The sequence below is a fragment of the Scyliorhinus torazame genome, chromosome 25 (assembly GCF_047496885.1).
Source record: "Scyliorhinus torazame isolate Kashiwa2021f chromosome 25, sScyTor2.1, whole genome shotgun sequence".
Classification (NCBI taxonomy): Eukaryota; Metazoa; Chordata; class Chondrichthyes; order Carcharhiniformes; family Scyliorhinidae; genus Scyliorhinus; species Scyliorhinus torazame.
The window spans coordinates 25,537,094-25,556,817 of NC_092731.1; the positions used below are offsets into that span (position 1 = coordinate 25,537,094).

At 53.4% G+C, this 19,724-nt stretch overlaps 1 protein-coding gene across 2 annotated transcripts in view; it reads right to left on the reverse strand.

Moving 5' to 3' along the window:
• Positions 1-4,978, reverse strand: part of sympk (symplekin) — a 59,583-nt gene extending 54,605 nt beyond the window's left edge. For both annotated transcript variants that reach the window (XM_072490224.1, XM_072490223.1), the window contains exon 1: positions 4,814-4,978. In XM_072490224.1, the coding sequence (XP_072346325.1) occupies positions 4,814-4,927 (114 nt within the window). In that variant the 5' untranslated portion in view covers positions 4,928-4,978. The remainder of the gene's footprint in view (positions 1-4,813) is intronic.
• Between the last annotated feature and the right edge of the window lie 14,746 nt (positions 4,979-19,724).

A 19,724-nucleotide genomic window follows, 5' to 3' on the forward strand; every position in this document is an offset into this window, starting at 1 on the left:
CACCCCTTTCTCCCTCTACTTTTTTGTCCACTATCACATTCAACCCATCCCATTTGTTCCGCCCCTTCCCTTCCACCTGCCACTTTTTTCCACCCCTTATTTCTAGGTCATTCCCCTCACCCCATTCCCACCCACTCAACTTCTTCCTGCCTCAATCTCTATTCTCCCTTCAACCTCTTTCCCCCGCTTCCCGCATTAATTGCTTTCCCTCTTCCCCTCTCAACTGCTCACCCCCCAATTACACTGCCCCTTCCCCTGTCATTTTCCCTCCATCCTTTCCCCCAACCTCTCTACCCCCCTGTACTCCACCTCCAACTCTCTCACCTCTCCCTCGATACCCGATTCCCTCCCCACATGCACCCATCCACTCAATTTCCCCATGCCACCTATTTCCACCTCTCATAAGCCCATTCCCTCGCCTCCCCCTGCACCCCAATTCCCCTGGGAATGCTGCCCTCCATACTCCTCTCTTCAATTCCCCACTGCACCCCAAGCAACCCTCCGACTCCCAATTTCTCCCGCTCACCCTCCATTACCCCCTCCCACCCCCATTCCTCCCTCCCATGACCCCAAGCTTCCCTCCTGCCCCATTTCACCCCATACCACTGACTGGGGTTACTGGGATAGCTTGGGTGCGTGGGCTGAGATGTGTGCACTTTCTCGATGGGCTGAATGGCTTCCTTCTGCTGTGTAGTGATTCTATGAGTCTTGCATAATAAAGGCAGTACTTAAATCATGGGTGACTTTGATCTTCGTGTAGATTGAGAAAATCAAATTCGCAGAGATAGCCATGAGGAAGAATTAATTTACTGCATTCAGTTTCCAAGAATAATATGCTGTGGATCCAGCCAGGGTCAGGCCATTTTGGATTTGGTAATGTTTAATAAGACAGGTTTAATCAACAATTTGAGAGTGAGAAACCTGGGTCAGAAACAACCGTGCTACTTAAATAAGGGTAATTATAAAGGATTGAGGGTAGAATTGGCTGGAGTGAACTGGGAGAGGAGTTTAGTAGGAAAGACGGTTGATCAGCAAGGCAGTCGTTTCTGAAAATAGTTCATGACTCACAACAAAATATATCCCAGTGAGGAAGACAGATTCTAGGAAGGGGAAATCAACCATGGTGAACCAATGGAGTGAGAGATAGTATTAAACTGAAAGAAAAAACATATATGTGGCAAAGATTAGTGCTAAGCCAAGGGATTGGGAAAGATTTAAAAAGCAAAAGAGAGCAAAAAAGAATCAAGAGGGCGAAGATAAACTAAGAGGATAAATTAGCAATTAATATAAAAACTGACAGCAAGAGTTCCTTTAAATATATAAAAAGGAAGAAAGGCCAAAGTGACCATGGACCCCTTAGAGAATGAGACTGGGGAAATAATAATGGGGAACCAGAAAATGGCAGGAGTTAAACAAATACTTTGCTCAGTCTTCACGGTGGCAGACAGGAATAACATTCCACAAATAAATAATCAAGGGGCTTGGGGAGGGGAAAAACTAATGAGGCTAAAGGCAGATAAGTCCCCTGGACCTGATAGATTGCTTCCTAGGATATTAAAAAAAAGTAGCTACAGAGATAATGGATGCACTGGTAGTAATCTTCCAAGAATCCTTCAATTCCGGAAAAGTCCCAGAGGATTGGAAAATTGCCAATGTAACACCTTTATTCCAAAAAGGAGGAAGACAAAAAGCAAGTAACTATAGGCCGGTTAGCTTAACTTCTGTAATTGGGAAAATGTTAGAGTCCATTCTAAAAGATGTCATAGCAGAGCATTTAGAAATGCATAATATAATCAAGCAGAGTCAGCATGGCTTCATGAAGGGGAAATCATGCCTGACAAATTTATTAGAATTCTTTGAGATGGTAACATGCAGGATAGGTAACGAGCAGGATAGGTAAAGGGGAACTGGTAGATGTAACATACTTGGATTTCCAAAAAGGCTTTGATAAGGTACCACACAAAAATCTACTTAATAAGATGTTGGGGGCAGTATATCAATTTGGATAGAGGATTAGCTAACTGCTAGAGGTCAGAGAGTTGGGATAGAGGGGCAATTTCAGGATGGCAACCTGTAACTTGTGAAGTGCCACATGGATCAGTTCTAGGACCACAATTATTCAAAATATATATTAATGACTTGGACGAGGGAAGTGAATACATTATTGTCAAGTTTGCAGATGACACAAATATAATTGGGAAGGCAAGTGGTAAGGATGACACAAAGAGTCTACAGAGGTATATAGACAGGTTGGGCGAATGGGCAAAAACTTGACAGATGGAATATAATGTCGGAATTGTGAAGGAAATGTGAAATTATGCACTTTGGTAGGAAAAATAAAGGACTGATTATTTAAATAGAGAAAGACTGCAGACAGCTGTAGCTAGCACAGGGGGATTTTGGGGGTCCTTGTGCATAAATCACAAAAAGCTTGCATACAAGTTCAGCAGTTAATTGGGAAAGCAAAAAGACTGTTGGCCTTTATTTCAAAGGGAATGGAGTATAAAAATAGGGAAGTCCTGCTAAAACTGTACAAGGCACTCGGTAGACCACTTCGCGAATACTGTGAACAATTTTGGCCCCTTTATGCAAGAAAAGTTATGCTGGCATTGGAGGCAGTGCAGAGAAGGTTCACTGGATTATATTGGTTATGGAGGGATTTTCTTATGAGGGGAGATCGAGTAGATTGGGCCTCGACTCAGGGTTATGGGGATAAGGTGGGAAAGTAGAGTTGAGGATGATCAGATCAAGCCATGATCTTATTGAATGATGGGCTGAATGGTCCCCTCACTTCCAGCTCACATCCCACACGTTTTTCTCCTTCCCCCCCACCCCCATTTCTTCATCGCCACCACCCGTTCGTTACCTTGTCAAGAACAAGCTTACAAGCAGACAACGTCTGCAGGATGGACAGAAAACCTTTCAACCTCAACTGGTTGAAATCCAAGAAGAAGGCAACGCTGACACCACTAGTGGATGACACTGCCATTTCCACTCTCTAAGAAGAGAATCCCTAAGCCATATTTGATACCTTCGCAGAAGCCTACAAAAGACTCGGTCTCAACCTCGAAAGACACAAGTCCTTTGCCAACCCTTCCCAGGGCAAGATCTGGTCTCTACCTCGATCAGGATTTATGGAGAAACCTTTTGTAAAGGTGGAACATTTATAATAGCTGGGGAGCCACCTCTAAACCTGGCATCGATGTGGAGATCCAACATCGTATCAATCTGCAAACGACTTCTTCGGATTCCTAAGGACGGGGGTCTCTGACGCCCGCCCCATCCATATTTGACAGCAAAATCCTTGTGTACAAGGCAGACATTCTCCCAACTCTTCTATCCAGCACACAATCTTGGACTAAGTACAGACGCTACCTCAAGGTCCTGGAGAGGTACCATCAACGCTGTCTGAGATGGATTCTCCACATAAGCTGGGAGGACAGGTGTACTAACATCAGTGTCCCTGAAGGTGCCAAGGGCACCAGCATCAACGCCATGATCATCCAAAACCAACTCCACTGGCCAGCCATGTGCTTCGGATGCCAGGGTCCCGTCTTTCAAAGCAAACCTTCTTTGCCCAGCTCAAGGAAGGCTCCCAAACCAGTAGGAATACGAAAGAGCTTCAAAAAACACCCTGAAGAAATGCAACGTTGATGTCATTGCCTTGGAAACCTTTGCTCAGAAGAGACCCACTTGGAGAAACCTTCTGATTAAAGGGACACAATTCTTCGAGGGCACCCAATGGCAAATGGAAGCCCAGAAAACTAGCCTGAGAAAGGATTACCAGCGACCCAGAGTCCAAGGACCGATCCCACTTCCCGGAAACACCTGCCAGGTGTGCGGCAGAAGATGCGGATCTAGAATCGGGCTCATCAGCCATGCAAGAACCCACAGACCAGGAACACAGAGTTTATTCGGTGGACAATCACACAGGTCAGCAAGTGACCACCGAAGAAGATATCCCTCCCTCCCTCTTCCCCCATACCCCGCACTCTTTTCCATATCCCATGCTCTTCCCCAGTACCCCTCCCCCTCACCCCCCCACCCCTCACCCCCCCTACCCCTCACCCCCCCACCCCTCACCCCCCCTACCCCTCACCCCCCCCACCCCTCACCCCCCCCACCCCTCACCCTCACCCCCCCCTACCCCTCACCCCCCCTACCCCTCACCCCCCCCACCCTCACCCCCCCTACCCCTCACCCTCACCCCCCCTACCCCTCACCCCCTCCCCCTCACCCCCCCTACCCCTCACCCCCCCTACCCCTCACCCCCCCTACCCCTCACCCCCCCTACCCCTCACCCCCCCTACCCCTCACCCCCCCTACCCCTCACCCCCCCTACCCCTCACCCCCCCTACCCCTCACCCCATATACCCCTCACCCCCCACCCCCATATACCCCTCACCCCCCCCATATACCCCTCACCCCCCCCATATACCCTCACCCCCCCATATACCCCTCACCCCCCCCATATACCCCTCACCCCCCCTACCCCTCACCCCCCCTACCCCTCACCCCCCCTACCCCTCACCCCCCACCCCCCCTACCCTCACCCCCCTACCCCTCACCCCCTACCCCTCACCCCCCCTACCCCTCACCCCCCCTACCACTCACCCCCCTACCCCTCACCCCCCCTTACCCCTCACCCCCCCTACCCCTCACCCCCCTACCCCTCACCCCCCCCTTACCCCTCACCCCCCCCTTACCCCTCATCCCTCCCCCAAAAACCCCTCATCCCTCCCCCAAAAACCCCTCATCCCTCCCCCAAAAACCCCTCACCACCCCCCCCCCAAAACCCCTCAATAACTCTCACCCGCTCGCTGGTTGTCAGGCTTTCCATCGCGTTGTTCTCCTCCTCGTTGAAGTACTGCGTAGCAAGGCAGCGGCGGGAGGAGCCGCTTTCCGCGGCCGGCAGACTCGCCGCCATTTCAGAGCCTGAGTCCCGAGGCCTCCACTCACAGCAACGGCACTGCGCGTGTGCGGGAGTCAGGGTGCGCGGAGTCCCACTGCGCATGTGTGGGAGTCAGGATGCGCAGTGTCCCACTGCGCATGTGCAGGAGTCTGGGTGTGTGGAGACACACTGCGCATGTGCGGGGGTCAACGCCAACCCACTTTATGAAGTCTTACAACACCAGGTTAAAGTCCAACAGGTTTGTTTCGATGTCACTAGCTTTCGGAGCGCTGCTCCTTCCTCAGGTGAATGAAGAGGTATGTTCCAGAAACATATATATAGACAGATTCAAAGATGCCAGACAATGCTTGGAATGCGAGCATCATCATAGAATTTACAGTGCAGAAGGAGGCCATTCGGCCCATCGAGTCTGCACCGGCTCTTGGAAAGAGCACCTTACCCAAGGTCAACATCTCCACCCCATCCCCATAACCCAATAACCCCACCCAACACTAAGGACAATTTTGGACACGAAGGGCAATTTAGCGTGGCCAATCCACCTAACCTGCACATCTTTGGACTGTGGGAGGAAACCGGAGCACCCGGAGGAAACCCACGCACACACGGGGAGGATGTGCAGTCTCCGCACAGACAGTGAACCAAGCCGGGGATCGAACCTGGGACCCTGGAGCTGTGAAGCAATTGTGCTATCCACAATGCTACCGTGCTGCCCCATTAGCAGGTGATTAAATCTTTCCAGATCCAGAGATGGGGTAACCCCAGGTTAAAGAGGTGTGAATTGTGTCAAGCCAGGACAGTTGGTAGGATTTTGCAGGCCAGATGGTGGGGGATGAATGTAATGCAACATGAATCCCAGGTCCCGGTTGAGGTCGCACTCATGTGTGCGGAACTTGGCTATAAGCTTCTTCTCGGCAATTCTGCGTTGCCGCGCGTCCTGAAGGCTGCCTTGAAGAACGCTTATCCGAAGATCAGAGGCTGAATTCCCTTGACTACTGAAGTGTTCCCCGCCTGCCCCAGGTCTGGACGGGTTCCCAGTGGAGCTTTGTAAGAGGTTTGGGGCGGAGCTGGGGCCAATTCTGGTGAGGACGTTTAATGAGCCGAGGGCAAGCGGGGAGCTCCCCCCTACTTTGTCGCAGGCTTCTATCTCCTTGATTCTTAAAAAGGATGAGGACCCGGAGCAATGTGGGTCGTACCGTCCGATATCGTTATTGAATGTTGATGCCACGTTGTTGGTGGAGGAGCTTGCATCGCGGATTGAGGACTGTGTTCCGGGGTTGATTGGAGAGGATCAGATGTGTTTTGTGAAAGGAAGGCAGTTGTAAGCAAATGTTTGGATTCTATTGAATGTGATTATAATGCCCTCGGGGGGCAGAAGGTTGAAAAGCTGTGCCGATGAACACGGAGAAGGCATGATTGGGTGGAATGGGCATATTTGTTGGAGGTGTTGGGGAGGTTTGGGTTCGAGCAGTGATTTGTGGATTGGGTCCGGTTGCTATATCAGGCACTGGTGGCGAGTGAGTTTGAAGACAGGGGTGTGGGCGGATGGACTGAGTGAGTTTGGGGTACTTTGGGTGACACCATGGGACGAGACAGGGGTGTCCGCTCTCCCCGCTGCTTTTCACTTTGGCGATAGAGCTGCTGGCAATGGCCAATGCGCTTAGGGCGTAGAGGGATTGGAGAGGGATTGAGCGGTGGGGGGGGGGGGGGGGGGGGAGTCGAGCATAGGGGTTCGTTGTGTACAGATGATTTGCTATTTTATATTTCAGACCCATTGAGCTGCATTGGGGGAATTTGGCTGGTTTTGGGGGTATAAATTAAATATTGGAAAGAGTGAGGTGTTCCTGATCAATGCAGGAAAGGAGGTTCGGGGAGTTGCCATTTAGGGTGGTGGGGATGACTTCAGATACCTCAGTATCCAGATGGCGCGGAGCTGGGCCCAGCTACATAGGCCGAAGAGACTTGATGTGAGGTTTCAAGGGTGGCGGCAGTTGGGGATTGGGTATTACAGGGACCTGTTTGTATGGAGAAAATTTGCGGGGCTGGATGAGTTGGAGGAATTTTTTGAGTTGCCTGAAGGTAATGGATTCAGGTACCTGCAGGTTCAGGATTTTGTGAGGAGAGCGGTGCTCTCTTTCCCAGGGTTGCCGTCTCCGGTGCTGCAAAATAAGCTTCTGACGGAGGAAGAAATAGGGAGAGGAAGATTTTGGATATTTACAAGGAACTGGTAGAGTGGGAGGGCGCCTGGGTGGAGAATGATAAGCACAAGTGGGGGGATGAGTTGGGAGAGGAGCTGGGGGCTGAGGCGTGGGCTGAGACTTTGCGGAAGGTGAATGCGTCCTCATAGTGTGAGTCTGAGCCTCATCCAGTTTTATCGTGCATAGGGCCCATATGACGGGGATGAGAAGGTTTTGTGAGGGGGTGGATGATAGGTGTGGGTGGTGTGCGGGGAGGGGAGGGGCCACAAATCACGTCCACATATTCTGGGTGAATCTAAGACTGAGGAGATTCTGGCAGGAGTTCTCAGACGTGATGTCCAAGGTTCTGGGTGTAGAGGTGGTTCCGAGTCCGGAGGTGGTGATATTTGAGTGTTGGAAGAACTGGGAGTGCAGATGGGGAGAGAGGCTGAAGTGGGAAGTATTGGCCTTTGCCTCACTGAGAGCCCGGAGATGGATTTTGTTATGTTGGAGAGACTCAGAGACGGGTGTGGGCGAGTGACCTGACAGAATCCCTGCAGTTAGAGAAAATCAGGTTTGCTCTGCAGGGGTCGGTAGAAGGGTTCACTCGGATTGAGAGGTCAGTAAGGCTTTTGAGGCGTGCGTAAGGGGAGGTTAAAAAGGGGGAAGGCGGGATGTGATAAGGGGTCGGTGTCAGAGGGACAGGAAGGTTGGGGTTGTTGAATGGGTTGTTGTGATGCTCTTTTGTTACTCTCTTGTTCTTTTGATATCTTGATTATATTTAGCTGAAAGCCTTGGATAAACATATTTTTAAAAACGAAAGATATGGGGCGGAATTCCCCCCTACCCGGCGGGGCGGGGGGTCCCGGCGGGATGGAATGGCGGTAACCACTCCGGCGTCGGGCCACTCCAAAGGTGCCCCACCGGTTGGCGTGGAAGGCCTATGGCGCCACGCCAGCCGGGGCCGAAGGGACTCCGCTGGCCAGCGGGAGTCCGCGCACGCACGGGAGCGTCAGCGGCTGCAGACGTCATCCCCGTGCATGCGCGCGGGGGGGGGGTGTCTCCTACGTGTCAGCCATGGCGAGGGCTGACGGTCGCGCATAGGAAAAGAGTGCCCCCACGGCACAGGCCCACCCACGGATCGGTGGGTCCCGATCATGGGCCAGGCCACCTTGGGGGCACTCCCCTGGGCCAGATCGCCCCGTGCCCTCCCCAGGACCCCGGAGCCCGCCCGCGCCGCCAGGTCCCGCCAGGAAGGGACGTGGTTCAATTCATGCCGGCGGGACCGGCATAAAAGCATCGGGACTTCGGCCCATTGCGGGCCAGAGAATCGCCGAGGGGGGGCCCGCCGACCGGCACGCCGTGATTCACGCCCCCACCGGTGCCGGAGAATCCGGGGGTCGGCGGGGGGGGGGGCGGATTCACGCCGCCCCCCCCCCCCCGGCGATTCTCTGACCCGCAATGGGCCGAAGTCCCGATGCTTTTATGCCGGTCCCGCCAGCATGAATTGAACCACGTCCCTTCCCGGCGGGACCTGGCGGCGCGGGCGGGCTCCAGGGTCCTGGGGAGGGCGTGGGGCGATCTGGCCCCGGGGAGTGCCCCCAAGGTGGCCTGGAGGGAGTCTCTTCCACCTCCGCCATGGTGGAGACCGTGGCGGAGGCGGAAGGGAAAGAGTGCCCCCACGGCACAGGCCCGCCTGCGGATCGGTGGGCCAGGCCACCGTGGGGGCACCCCCCGGGGTCAGATCACCTCGCGCCCCCCCCAGGACCCCAGAGCCCGCCCACGCCGCCTTTTTCCGGCGGTAAGGTAGGTGATTTAATTTATGCCGGCGGGACAGGCAATTTATCGGCGGGACTTCGGCCCATCCGGGCCGGAGAATCGAGCGGGGGGGGCCGCCAACCGGCGCGGCGCGATTCCCGCCCCCGCCGAATCTCCGGTGCCAGCGGGATTCACACCAGCCCCCGGCGATTCTCCGACCCGCGGGGGGGTTGGAGAATGTCGCCCCAGGTCTGATCTTCTCCTATCACCCCGGCGCACAGTTTTCAATTCACGAGGCCAAGACCTTTTCCAGTAATTTGGCATCCACATTTAGCAATAATAGCGGGCAATAGGGCCCACACTCCAGGTTTTTATCCTTCTTTAATATTAGGCATATGCCTGCGATTGCGTAGGGAGTGCTCCCCCCTATCCCTTGCCTCATTATATGCTCTTACCAGCAGGGGGCCCAAATGCCCAGAAAACCTCTTATAACATTCTACAGGGAACCCATCCAACCCTGGCCTTCCCTGCCTGTGTCACTCCCATGCCCTCCATCACCTCCACCAGTCCAATGGGGGCCCCCAGCCTCTCCATCAGGTCCTCCTCCACCTTGGGGAACTCCAACCCGTCTCGGAATTGCCACATTCCCTCCCCTGCCCCCTTGGCCGGGGTCTCTGATTCATGGAGCCTCTTAAAAAATCTCCTCAGAAGCCCCATTCACCTCCACCCGGTCCAGTACCACTCTTCCCCTCCTGTCCTTCATCCTTTTGATCTCCCTCGCCGCCTCCTGCTTCCTACATTGTGAGCCAGCATTTTACTCACCTTCTCCCCGTACTCATACACTGATCCTCTGGGCCTCCGCAACTCCCCCACTGCCTTCCCCATGGACACCAACCCAAACTCCATCTGAAGCTTCTGCCACTCCTTCAACAAACCTGCCTCCGGGGCGTCCGAGTACCTCTTATGCACCCGCAGAATCTCGTCCACCAGCCTTGGCATCTCTGCTCGTTCCACCTTTTCCCTATGCTCCCGGATCGATATGAACTCCTCCCTGACTAATGCCTTGGGCGCCTCACGAAGCGTGACAGCTGAGACCTCACCTGTATCATTCAGTTCCATGTACCCCCGGATTGCAGCCTTTCGTGCTCACACACTTCCTCATCCGCTAGCAACCCCACATCTAACCTCCACCGTGGCCACTGGCCCCACCCACCCCACCCCCTGGTCCGCTTGCAGGTCCACCCAGTGTAGCGCATGGTCTTCAACCACAATCGCCAAGTACCACTCCCACCACTAAAGAATCAATTCGCGAGTACACCCTGTGCACATGGGAGAAGTACGAGAACACCTTCGTCCTCGGCTTCCCAAACCTCCACGGATCCACCCTGCCCCCATGCGATCCATAAACCCCTGCATCTCTTTCGCCATCGCCGACACCTTCCCCGACCTCGGCCTCAACCAGTCCAAACCTGGTTCAATGACCATGTTAAAGTTGTCCCCCCCCCCAAACCGGTGCGAATCCAGGTTTGGGATCTTCCCCAGCACTTGCCTCAACATCGTCCAAATTCGGAGCATAAACATTAATCAAGACCACTGGCATCCCCTCCAGCTTCCCACTCACCATCACAAACCTTCCTCCCGAATCTGTCACTATATTCCCCCGCCTCAAACGCCACCCGCTTGTTTATCAATACCACCACCCCCCCTACTCCTACTCCTGAATGAAAGACTCCACCCCGGCCTCTGCTCTCATCCCGATCTAAACCGAATCTCCAGCCAGTGGGGTGCATGATCTGAGAGAACTATCCCCACATACTCTGCCCCCTCCAACCCAACTGAAACCACCCGACTCCAAATTAATCAATCCTTGAATACACCTTATAGACGTGTGAAAAGAAGGAATACTCCCTTCCCCCTGTGTTCTGAAAGCCCCATGGATTCACCATACCCATCTCTCCGGGTTGGTGGCTAGGGTTACAAGTATTTGGAAGGGGATTTTGTGCCAGGGCACAGTGCTACCTACTCACCCTGGCCCCCTGAGGATGTTGTGCAGTTTTTTCCGGCACTCCCAGCCAGTCCGGACGGCGTTGCCCATGGCGCTCATGCCTCTGCCACCTGTGCCCATGCACGGTGGATAGTGGCGGCTGGCAGCCTCCTTCCCGGGTCGGGGTACAGGGTCATCCACCTCTGCTCCACCGTGTCCAGGAGGATGTCCAGCTCGGCATCTGTGAAGCTTGGGGCTGCATGTCTTGCTGCCATCTTGTTGGCTGGGATGGTGTGTGTGGGGAGTGCGTTGTGTATATGTGGCTGCAACTTGTCAGCCTCCCGCACCGTTTCTCATTGGAATCGATTGTGTTCCACGTGACGCTGGAGGTAGCCCTTTAACGACTGTTGAATCAGTCTAGGTGAGGCGCCAGTTTTGCTGCCATGGAACTTCACGAATTCTGCGCCGGTATCATTTCGTCTCAGAAATGGAGAATCCTGCCCATGTACTTTGGAATTGGCAATGGTATTTCAGGATAACAAATTCAAATGACAGGCGATGACTGGGTCTGCCTGTTCCCTGTTTACGTAAATGAGGATTTCAAATGGTGACTATGATGCAAATTACTGCTAATTTATTTCTACTGACTTACAGTCTTATTTAGTTCATCAAAATGGCCACCTTGTTGTTCGTCTCCCCCAGGGTCCTGACAAGCGGAGCCAAAAGCGATTACTGTATCTGTAATTAACAAACATTCCCACTGCCAGCATTGCAGGCTCCAATCAGTGAGAGCAGCAGAGAGGCTACCTCACTCTGCTTTATTTCACTACAACCTCATCTTTAAATGAACTCATGGTCAGACAGCAAAGGGCAATTTCTCATCGCTTCAACTTCTAACCGGGCCCCAGAAACAGCAAGCTCTCCCTGATCCGGCTGCCATGGTGACATTCTGGAGCTGGGAGGATGACATAACGTGGAAGATGTCTTTACCCTCCAATTGAATCTCAGTCTCCTGACCCACCCACAGCCTCATCTCCAAGAGTTTGGAAAGGGCCAGGAAATGACCCTCAGCAGGAGGTAAACTAACCAGCTGCCCTGGAGCAGGGTGACCAACAGGGGAGGAGGTCACCACCCTGACATTGTTGGGAGTCTCTCCTGTATCCATTGGTTGTAAGGCTGAGATGGACAGAGTTTTAGTCACTCAGGGAATCAAGGATGTGGGGAGCGGGCGAGAAAGAGGAATTGAGGCAAGGATCGGCCATAAACGTTTTGAATGGCGGAGCCGGCTCGAGGGGCCGAGTGGCCTACTCTTTGTGATGAATGTAGGAATTTCAGAAACATTGAATTCTAGGTATTTTGTGCAGTAAAGGTTAAAAGCCTGGGTTAGAGTGTGTTTGACTGTTGGAGATGGATGGAGAGGGAGGGCTCTGAAGGGGCTTGGAAACGAAGCTGGCAGCCCAGGGTCAGGCGATCCAGAAGATGGAGGAGGTGGTGGGGGAACGCGAGGAGCAGTTCGCCTCAATGGCAGTGGAGGTGAGGCTGATGCGAAGATCAGCAGAGGTGGCTCCAGGAGAAGGTTGAAGGCCTAGAGAACAGGTCACGCAGGCAGAACATAAGGATCGTGGGCCTGCCGGAGGAGAGTGAAGGAGCCGATGCTGGCGCATCTGTGGGGAGGATGCTGGAGAAGCTGCTAGGAGAGGGTGTATTCGTAAGGCCTTTGGATTGAGCGCACAGGGCGCTAATGAGGAAGCCCAGGGGAATGAGCCGCCAAGGGCGACGGTGGTGCGGGTGCATCGGTTCCTAGACAAGGAGCAAATAATAAGGTGGGTCAGGTAGACGAGGCACTGCACTGAGAGTGCAATGAAATCCGAGTGTACCAGGACCTGGGTGCAGAGCTGGCCAAGAGGAGAGCGAGTTTTAACAAGGTCAAGGCAGCCCTCTATAAGAAGGGGGTGAGGTTTGGGCTACTGTGGGGGAGGGGAAGTACTGCCGACAGGGGAAGGACTTTTAAAGTGTAAGGGGAGGAGAATTGATGACGATGGGGCCGGAGGGCAGGCCTGGGGAGGTGCGGGACACGGGCTGGAGGCTGGCCCAAGAGGCACTATGGTTGATCAGCCTTGGGGGGGGGGGATGTCAGGGCGCCCCCGACCAGGCTAGTCACATGGAACGTGCGAGGATTGAATGGGCCAGTCAAGAGGGCCCGTGTGTTCGCACACTTCAAGCCTTTGAAGGTGGATGTGGCCATGCTGCAAGAAACTCAACTGAAGGTGGGGGACCAGATTAGGCTGAGGAAGGGATGGGTTGGGCAAGTATTTAATTTGGGATTGGACTTTAAAACAAAGCGGGTGGCAATTTTGGTTAAGTTTGAGGTGGGAAGTATAGTGGCGACTCTCGGGGAAGGTACGTTTGGTAAGCGGGAAGTTGGAGGGGATGCCAGTGGTGTCAGTAAACATCTATGCCCCGAACTGGGATGATGTGGAATTTATGAGGCGGGTGCTGGGGAAGATTCCGGACCTGGACTCTCATCGGCTGATTATGGGGGGGGGGACTTTAATACGGCCCTAGATCCGAGACTGGACCGGTCAAGCCCGAGGTTGGAGACGGTGTCGGCTACAGCTAAGGAGCTTCGGGGGTTCATGGAGCACATGGGGAGGGGGGTGGATCATGGAGATTTGGGAGGCCTGGGGCGAAATAATTTTTGTTTCACTCTCATGTGCACAAGGTGTACTCACAAATAGATTTCTTTGTATTGGACAAGACGTTGTTGGTAGGGGTGGTAGATGGTAGGTGGTATTCGGCAATAGTGGTGACAGACCATGCCCCGCACTGGGTGGATTTACGAGTGAACAAGGGGAGCCCCAGTGCCCGCAATGGAGGCTGGATGTGGGACTGTTAGCGGAGGAAGAGATGTGTGAGCGGGTGAGGAAGGCCATCCGGAGGTATGTTGAGATTGACGACACGGGGAGGTTTCGGCAGGTACGCTGTGGGAGGCACTGAAGGCAGTGGTCAGGGGGGAGTTTATTTTGATTTGGGCACACAGGGAAAATGCGGAGCAGGCGGAGATAGAAAGGCTAGCGGAAAAAATCCTGAAAAGGTGGACAGGAGATATGCAGAGGCCCTGGAGGAAGGGCTGCTAAAGGAACGGCAGAGGTTGCAAATGGAATTCGGGCTGTTATCTATGGATAAGGTGGTAGGGCAGTTGAGAAGGGTGAGGGGCGGTATATGAATATGGGGAGAAAGCGAGCAGGATGTTAGCGCACCAGTTGAGGAAGCAGGAGGCGTCTAGAGAGATTGGGAAAGGGAAGGACACAGATGGGAATACAATCTTGGACCCAACGGGGGTGAATGGGGTGTTTAGGGAGTTTTATAGTAAATTGTACAAGTCGGAACCCCCAGCTACGGAAGAGGAGATGAGGTGGTTTTTGGGAAGGGTTGGAGTTCCCGAAGGTTGATGAGAAGCTGGTGGAAGGCCTGGAGACCCCAATTGGGCTTGTAGAAGAAGTAGAGCGGTTGGAAGCGATGAAATTGGGTAAGACCCCGGGTCCGGACGGGTACCTGGTGGAATTCTCAGGGGTTTTGGAGCCATTGTTGGTAAGGCCTTCAATGAAGCAAAGGAGTTGGGAGTGCTCCCCCCAACGTTGTCCCAGGCGTCAATCTCCTTCATTTTAAAGCGGGATAAGGACCTGGAAAACTGTGGGTCATTCAGGCCTATCTCCCTGTTAAATGTAGATGCCAAATTATTGGCAAAGATCTTGCTCATGAGGATCGAAGCCTGCGTCACAGGGGTGATAGGGGAGGACCAGACAGGGTTCATTAAGGGGCGGTATTTGGCGACCAACATTAGGAGATTGCTTAATGTAATTATGATGCCTTCAGAGGGGCGCGAGCTGGAGTTGGTGGTGGCCATGGACGCAGAGAAAGCATTTGATCGGGTGGAGTGGCAATACATGTGGGAGATCCTTGGGCAGTTTGGGCAGGGATTTGTGGACTGGGTCCGGTTACTATACCAGGCACCGATGCCGAATGTGCGGACGAATCGGATGAGATCAGATTACTTCAGGTTGCACCGGGAGACGAGGCAGGGGTGTCCACTTTCCCCACTGTTGTTTGCCTTGGCTATAGAGCTGTTGGCATTGGAATTGAGAATGTTGAGGTTCTGGCGGGGGATGGTGCAGGGGCGGGGGGTGGTTGTTGGAGCATAGGGTCTCGCTCTACGTGGACGATCTACCTCTGTACATATTGGACCCGCTGGGGGGAGGGTGGGGCGGTATTATGGGGGTATTAAAGGAATTTGGCCAGTTTTCAGGATACAAATTTAATATGGGTAAGATTGAGATCTTTGCGATCCAGGTGAGGGGGCAGGAAAAGAGATTGGGTGAGATACCGTTTAAGGTGGTGGGTGGGAGCTTTCAATGTTTGGGTATCCAGGTGGTGGGGGAGTGGGAGCAGCTGCATAAACTGAACTTGGGTTAGTTGGTAGAACAGATGAGGGCGGAATTTCCGGGTTGGTATGCACTCCTGTTGTCATTGGGGGGGCGGGGCTGGCTCTTCTGAATTTCATTAATTACTACTTGCCGGCAAACATTGCAATGGTCAGGAAGTGGGGGGGGGGGTTGTCAGTGCGGGTTCGTGTGGAGGCAGCATCATGTAAGGACACGCGGTTGGGGGCATTGTTAACTGCACCTCTGCCGTTCTCGCCGGCTCACTACTCCACAAGCCCAGTAGCAGTGACAGCACTGAGGGTGTGGGGACAGTGGAGGCAGCACATGGTGTTGGAGGGGGCGTCGGGGTGGGCACCGACTTGCGATAAGCACCGGTTCGCTCTTGGGGACTGGGCGGGCGTGGGGGGGTTTCGGAAGTACAGCGGTAGGAGATTGAGAGATTTAGGGATCTCTTTATTGATGAGGTTTCCCAGGCTGGAGGAGTTTGAGTTGCCGGGGGGAATGGGTTCCGGTATCTTCAGGTGAGAGATTTTGTGCGGAGGCAGGTTTTGACTTTTCGCACCTGCCGCCCCAGGGGGCTACAGGATAAGGTGATGTCGAGAGTAGGAGTAGGAGAGGGGACAGTCTCGGAGATATATAAGGAGCTGATAGAGTGGAAGGGAGCCTCAATAGGGGAGGTGAAGAGAAAGTTGGAGGAAGAGCTGGGTGGGGATTGGAATCCGGGTTATGGGAAGAGGCCCTGAGAGAGTTAACCCATCCTCATTGTGCGCCAGGCTCAGCCTGATACAGTTTAATGTGGTCCACAGGACTGTGGCCCGGATGAGCAGGTTCTTTGAGGTGGAGGATAGGTGTGGATGCTGTGCGGGTGTCCTGCGAACCATGTCTATATGTTTTGGGCATGTCCGAGGCTGAGGGGTTTCTAGCAGGGATTTGCTGATGTCATATCAGTGGTATTAAAAGTGAGGGTGGTGTCGGTGTATCGGAAGATCCGTGAGCCCAGGGGGTGAGAGAGGCCGACACCCTGGCCTTTGCCTCCCTGGTGGCCCAGATAAATGACACTATTTATAGGAATGACTGAGGGATGTTGCTTCTAGCACTGAACTGGAACCCAGGGTACCAGTGGCAAACAGCACAAGGTGCATTTATCCCTCAACTAATATCAGTAAAATATATCAACGTGGCCATTATAGGTGGACTCTGGTGGGGGCATGTCGGTGGAAGTCACACGTTGGATAGCTCCTGCATGAGGCTCGGTTTTACGGAATTTAATGCCTAGTCCCAGGGGCAATTTTCAGACGAACAAGCGAACAAGGAAAGAAGGAGATATCTAAAAACCAGAAGAAAGCCGTCGGGAAGAAGGGGGCAAGCGAAGGTTTGCCGTCAAGCGAAAGGGTCAGCCCGGCAGCAGGAAAGATGGTGGAAGTTGGATCATTGGGTGGGGCCGCGCCCTTCACTGAAGATGACCGAGGTGATGGCCGTGAAATTTGAGAAACAGTTTGTCCAGCACATGGAGGTGATGAGGAAGGAAAGGATGGCAGCAATGAAGGTATTGGGGGACGAGGCAATTGCCCCGGTGAAGGTGGCAGTGTTGAAGACATTGCCCGAGGTGCGCGAGCGGGGAGAGAAGCTGAATGGGGTGGAGGAGGCTTTGGCGCAGCATAGCAACCAGTTCACCTCGATGGGTGAGGAGCTGTGGAGGGTGGTTGAGGCCAACAAAGGACTGAGTGCGAAGGTGGACGACCTGGAAAATAGGTCTAGGTGGCAGAACTGAAGAACTGTGGGTCTGCCTGAAGGGGTGGAGGGCCCGAGGCCAACTGAGTACTTTGCCAAGATGTTGGCGAAGCTGCTGGGGGAGAGGGAACTGGCTTGAACTGGATTGGGCTCATCGGTCGTTGAAGCCTAAACCGAAGGCAAATGGACCGCAAAGGGTGCTAATTTAAAAAAAAATACATTTATAGTATCCAATTCTTTTTTTTCCAATTAAGGGGAAATCTAGCGAGGCCAGTCCACCTACCCTGCACATCGATTGGGTTGTGCGGGTGAGACCCACTCAGATACGGGGCGGGTGTGCAAACTCCACACAGACAGTGACCCAGAGTCGGGATTGAACCCAGATCCTCAGCGCCATGGGGCAGCAGTGGTGTGAAGCCACTGTGCCGCCGCTAGCCAAGGGTGGTAATAATCTCACAGGTACCATATGAAGGAGAAGGTCCTGATTTGGGCAAAACAGAAGCGGGAGGTACAGTGGGCAAGAGCTGGCATACGCGTATACCAGGGCTTACCCGTGGAGCTGGCGAGAAGGCAGGTGGCCTTCGGTCGAGTGAAGGCAGCACTGTACAGCAGTGGTGTGAGGTTTGGCGTGGTGTATCCAGTAAAGTTCAGGGTGACCTACAACTTAAAGGACTTTTACTTCGAGAGGGTGGAGGCGGCGGAGGTTTTTGTGAAGGCAGAAGGACTGGGGATTGGTCTTGGACCAAGCGTAGGGTGGTGGAAGGCTGTATATAATTCTATTTCTTGTTTTTATTTGTGATTTAAGGGTGTGAAGTTGCCTGTTTGGGAAGGGTAGGAGTTGGGATGTTTCACAATGGCGGTTTTCTGGCATTTGTGTTTGCACTGGGTTTGTTTAGCTGTTTATCCGATGGATATCTTTTCAGGGACTGGGCATAGGGTAGGGGTTTGGAGGAGGGGGGCCTGGGCAGGGGCCTCCACACTAGCAAGCTTAAGTTGGCGTGCGAACGTGAGTGTGGTGAGGAGAGGGACCATGGCCATTGGAGCCTGGTTGAACAGGTTTCGCTGGGCCTGGGTGGTGTGAATGGTAGGGAGATGGGATCGATACTGGGAGAGACGTTTTCGAGAGGAAATGGATAGGGGGATTCTGGTAGGGAGGGAAGGATTTGATGGCAACAAAGGGCCGGGGCGGGCCAGGCCCAGTGGGCACGGCCCAGAGTTATGATACCAAAAGAGAAAATGCTGGAAAATATCAGCAGCTCTGGCGGCATCTGTAGGGAGAGAAAAGAGCTAATGTTTTGAGTCCAGAAGACCCTTTGTTAAAGCTCATGATGATGGTGGATAGGAGAGGCGGGGGGAATGAGAGACCCTCAATCAGAATAGTAAGTGAAATGTGATGAGTTTGGGGAGGCCCGTGAAGAGATCTTTGGCGTTTGCACACCTAAAAAGCTTAAACACCGATGTAGTCATGTTGCAAGAGACCCACCTGAGGATGAAAGGCCAGCTGAGGCTCAGGAAGGGCTGGGTGAGCCAAGTATTCCATTCGGGGTTCAATAGTAGGATTCGCAGGGTGGGGCTGTTGGTGGGAAAGAGAGTGAGGTTCCAGATTGAGAAGGTACCAGGGGGATATAATGAAATGAAAATGAAAATCGCTTATTGTCACAAATAGGCTTCAATGAAGTTACTGTGAAAAGCCCCTCGTCACCACATTCCGACGCCTGTTCGGGGAGGCTGGTACGGGATATGATTATATGATATATATGGTACATATGGTATATGATTTTAACAGGGAAGGTTGGTGGCAATGGCGAGTGTATCTGGCCCCAACTGGGATGATGCAGGGTTTATGAGGAGGGGGCCATCCTGGACTTGGACTCACACGAGCTAATAGTAGGACGAGATTGGAATATGGTGCAAGAGCCGAGGATGGACAAATCACAACCATGATCACTGGCCCAGCCAGTGGGGGTGGGAGATGGGGGGAGGGGGTGCGAAGATGCTGACTGGGCTTATGAGGGAGAGGGGAGGGGTGGATCCTTGGAGGCTGTCGCACCCAAGGGAGCGAGAGTACTCATTCTTTTCCCTGATTCATAGAATTTAGATTATCATAGAATTTACAGTGCAGAAGGAGGCCATTCGGCCCATCGAGTCTGCACCGGCTCTTGGAAAGAGCACCCTACCCAAGGTCCACACCTCCACCCTATCCCCATAACCCAGTAACCCCATCCAACACTAAGGGCTATTTTGGACACTAAGGGCAATTTATCATGGCCAATCCACCTAACCTGCACATCTTTGGACTGTGGGAGGAAACCGGAGCACCCGGAGGAAACCCACGCGCATACGGGGAGGATGTGCAGACTCCGCACAGACAGTGACCCAAGCCGGAATCGAACCTGGGACCCTGGAGCTGTGAAGCAATTGTGCTATCCACAATGCTACCATGCTGCCCTTGAAGTATATTCGAGGATAGATGGGAGGAAGGATTTGTTGGCTGGAATTAGGGGATCCGAGTATTCGCCGATAGCATCTCAGACTATGCGCCACATTGGGTGGATGTGGTCCTGGAGAGAGTGGAAGCCCAGAGGCCGGGGTGGAGAATGAATGTGGGGTTGTTAGGGGACCGAAGCTTCTGTGATAAGATCGGGAAAGTGATTGAGGAGCATGGAGGATTTGACTGTGCAGGGGAAGTATCAAAGACAGCGGTAGGCCCTGAAGGTGGTAGT